The 3,823-nt window shown below is 59.7% G+C and overlaps 1 protein-coding gene across 1 annotated transcript; it reads right to left on the reverse strand.

Moving 5' to 3' along the window:
* Positions 1–1,673: 1,673 nt before the first annotated feature.
* LOC132388135 (ER lumen protein-retaining receptor 2-like) lies at positions 1,674–3,469 on the reverse strand. Its single transcript, XM_059960495.1, has 2 exons — positions 3,190–3,469; positions 1,674–2,158 (listed from the first exon to the last, which is right to left on the reverse strand). The coding sequence occupies exons 1-2, from the start codon at positions 3,437–3,439 to the stop codon at positions 2,124–2,126; spliced, it is 285 nt and encodes a 94-aa protein (XP_059816478.1). The 5' UTR covers positions 3,440–3,469; the 3' UTR covers positions 1,674–2,123.
* Between the last annotated feature and the right edge of the window lie 354 nt (positions 3,470–3,823).

Genomic DNA, 3,823 nt, shown 5'->3' on the forward strand with positions numbered 1-3,823 from the left:
ATGGGGAGTGTAGGGGTTACAGAGATATGGAGGGGGGTGAGGGAGGGGTTTGAACAGGAGGACGGGGAGTGTAGGGGTGACAGAGATAGGGAGGGGTGAGGGAGGGTTTGAACAGGAGGATGGGGAGTGTAGGGGGTGACAGAGATAGGGAGGGGGTGAGGGAGGGGTTTGAACAGGAGGACGGGGAGTGTAGGGGTTACAGAGATAGGGAGGGGGTGAGGGAGGGGTTTGAACAGGAGGACGGGGAGTGTAGGGGTGACAGAGATAGGGAGTGGGTGAGGGAGGGGTTTGAACAGAAGGACGGGGAATGTAGGGGTGACAGAGATAGGGAGGGGGTGAGGGAGGGGTTTGAACAGGAGGACGGGGAGTGTAGGGGTTACAGAGATAGGGAGGGGGTGAGGGAGGGGTTTGAACAGGAGGACGGGGAGTGTAGGGGTGACAGAGATAGGGAGGGGGTGAGGGAGGGTTTGAACAGGAGGACGGGGAGTGTTGGGGTGTCAGAGATAGGGAGGGGGTGAGGGAGGGGTTTGAACAGGAGGACAGGGAGTGTTGGGGTGTCAGAGATAGGGAGCGGGTGAGGGAGGGGTTTGAACAGGAGGACGGGGAGTGTAGGGGTGACAGAGATAGGGAGGGGGAAAGGGAGGGGTTTGAACAGGAGGACGGGGAGTGTAGGGGTTACAGAGATAGGGAGGGATTGAGGGAGGGGTTTGAACAGGAGGACGGGGAGTGTAGGGGTTACAGAGATAGGGAGGGGTGAGGGAGGGGTTTGAACAGGAGGACGGGGAGTGTTGGGGTGTCAGAGATAGGGAGGGGGTGAGGGAGGGGTTTGAACAGGAGGACGGGGAATGTTGGGGTGTCAGAGATAGGGAGCGGGTGAGGGAGGGGTTTGAACAGGAGGGGCGGGTAGTGTTGGGGTGTGAGAGATAGGGAGGGGGTGAGGGAGGGGTTTGAACAGGAGGACGGGGAGTGTAGGGGTGTCAGAGATAGGGAGCGGGTGAGGGAGGGGGTGAGGGAGGAGGACGGGGAGTGTTGGGGTGTCAGAGATAGGGAGGGGTGAGGGAGGGGTTTGAACAGGAGGACGGGGAATGTTGGGGTGTCAGAGATAGGGAGGGGGTGAGGGAGGGGTTTGAACAGGAGGACGGGGTGTGTAGGGGTTACAGAGATAGGGAGGGATTGAGGGAGGGGTTTGAACAGGAGGACGGGGTGTGTAGGGGTGACAGAGATAGGGAGGGGGGTGAGGGAGGGGTTTGAACAGGAGGACGGGGAGTGTTGGGGTTACAGAAATAGGGAGAGGGTGAGGGAGGGGTTTGAACAGGAGGACGGGGAGTGTAGGGGTGACAGAGATAGGGAGGAGGTGAGGGAGGGGTTTGAACAGGAGGACGGGGGAGTGTAGGGGTTACAGAGATAGGGAGGGGTGAGGGAGGGGTTTGAACAGGAGGACGGGGAATGTTGGGGTGTCAGAGATAGGGAGGGGGTGAGGGAGGGGTTTGAACAGGAGGACGGGGTGTGTAGGGGTGACAGAGATAGGGAGGGGGTGAGGGAGGGGTTTGAACAGGAGGACGGGGAATGTTGGGGTGTCAGAGATAGGGAGGGGGTGAGGGAGGGGTTTGAACAGGAGGACGGGGAATGTTGGGGTGACAGAGATAGGGAGGAAGGGCGATACGGACATCATGACAAGTTGAAACACTGAGAGTTTATTCAATTTGCACCACGTCATTCGGCAATGGAACTGGTTTATATACAGAGTGCACCCAACCCAGACGGAGCAAATCCCAGACACCCAGTGAAAACAAACTTCCGACACAGGAGTGGAGCGCAGACTCGGCCCCACCCTCAGGGAGAGGCACAAGAGGCAAATTGGGGAAGGAGGAAGGAGTGGGTGAGGACGGGGAGGAAAGTATAGAGAGGACGAGGGGAGATGTGGGTGGGGCAGGAACAATGAATGTCCACGAAATGCCCTCATCTTCCCATGGCACAGGGAGCTTCCCGAGTGGCACCCAGAAGCGAGAGAGACGCCAGCAAACGCAGGATTGGGGGTTCTCTACCCCTACACCCACTCCTGGAGTCTGCCCCACACCGACGACATCCCTCCAAAGAGATCCGTCTCCCGTTGTCGAGATCCTCTAGGCCGGAAGGCTCAGCTTCTTTCCCTGGAGTACTGCAAAGGAGGAGGGGAGTGGCAGAGGGAAGTGGAGAGAGAGGGGGAGATGGGAAATGAGATATCAGAGTTTGACTGGCTGACCTGTTCCTCTGTGATACGAAACCTCCAAACATACTCGGGAGATCCGCAGACAAACTCTCACTGCGGAGCAACAGAGAGATCTCCTTCCAGGCTTTGGGGAGAGGCACAAGATAATATCTCAATTGAACGGCTCCCCACTGTGGGAGATCCATCACCCGGGGTGGACCCCACTGTGGGAGATCCCTCACCCGGGGTGGACCCCACTGTGGGAGATCCCTCACCCAGGGAGGACCCCACTGTGGGAGATCCCACACCCGGGGAGGACCCCACAGTGGGAGATGCCTCACCCGGGGAGGACCCCATTGCGGGAGATGCCTCACCCGGGGAGGACCCCATTGTGGGAGATCCCTCACCCACGGTGGACCCCACTGTGGGAGATCCCTCACCCGGGGAGGACCCCACTGTGGGAGATCCCTCACCCACGGTGGACCACACTGTGGGAGATCCCTCACCCGGGGTGGACCCCACTGTGGGAGATCCCTCACCCGGGGTGGACCCACAGTGGGAGATCCCTCACCTGGAGTGGACCACACAGTGGGAGATCCCTCACCCGGAGTGGACCACACTGGGAGATCCCTCACCTGGGGTGGACCACACTGGGAGATCCCTCACCTGGGGTGGACCACACTGGGAGATCCCTCACCTGGGGTGGACCACACTGGGAGATCCCTCACCCGGGTGGACCCCACTGTAGGAGATCCCTCACCTGGAGTGGACCACACTGTGAGATCCCTCACCTGGGGAGGACCCCACCATAGATCACTCTCCACGTGTCCTCCTGAACTGCAACTGATGCATTTCCCTCATTGCTCGAGGGCCCGAGTGGGGGAGTTTCGTCACTCCCCCAACACAGGAGCTCCCTCGCACCACAAGCTGGCTGACAGGGCCATCATGAACAAGAGCATCACCCCAGGACAGACTCTTCACCCACGGGAGCCCGAACTAACCTTTGCTGATGTACAGGTAGAAGAAGTCACAGTACAGAACAGTCTGAACGATGCCAGCAACGATGACGATTAGGTCGAAAAACCCCTCAGAGTAGAAGCGCCAGATCCAGTTCAGGAGGTAGAGACCGCGATACAGGCCCAACGCGAAGAGGTAGTGGCTGGTGATCGTCTCTGCCTCGCCCGTCTTACTGACCATGAAGAGCTGGGGCAGAATGGCCACTGACTCCAGGTAAATGGAGAACGTCCACATGATCTGCCAGGGCCAGAAAGAGACACGTCCACGTCAGGGGAGAGGAGAGAGACACGTCCACGTCTCGGGGAGGAGAGAGACACGTCCACGTCAGGGGGGAGGAGAGAGACACGTCCACGTCAGGGGGGAGGAGAGAGACACGTCCAGGTCAGGGGGGAGGAGAGAGACACGTCCACGTCAGGGGGGAGGAGAGAGACACGTCCACGTCAGGGGGGAGGAGAGAGACACGTCCACGTCAGGGGAGAGGAGACAGACACGTCCACGTCAGGGGAGAGGAGAGAGACACGTCCACGTCAGGGGAGAGGAGAGAGACACGTCCACGTCAGGGGAGAGGAGAGAGACACGTCCACGTCAGGGGGGAGGAGAGAGACACGTCCACGTCTC

Source organism: Hypanus sabinus, unplaced genomic scaffold, assembly GCF_030144855.1.
Source record: "Hypanus sabinus isolate sHypSab1 unplaced genomic scaffold, sHypSab1.hap1 scaffold_2672, whole genome shotgun sequence".
Classification (NCBI taxonomy): Eukaryota; Metazoa; Chordata; class Chondrichthyes; order Myliobatiformes; family Dasyatidae; genus Hypanus; species Hypanus sabinus.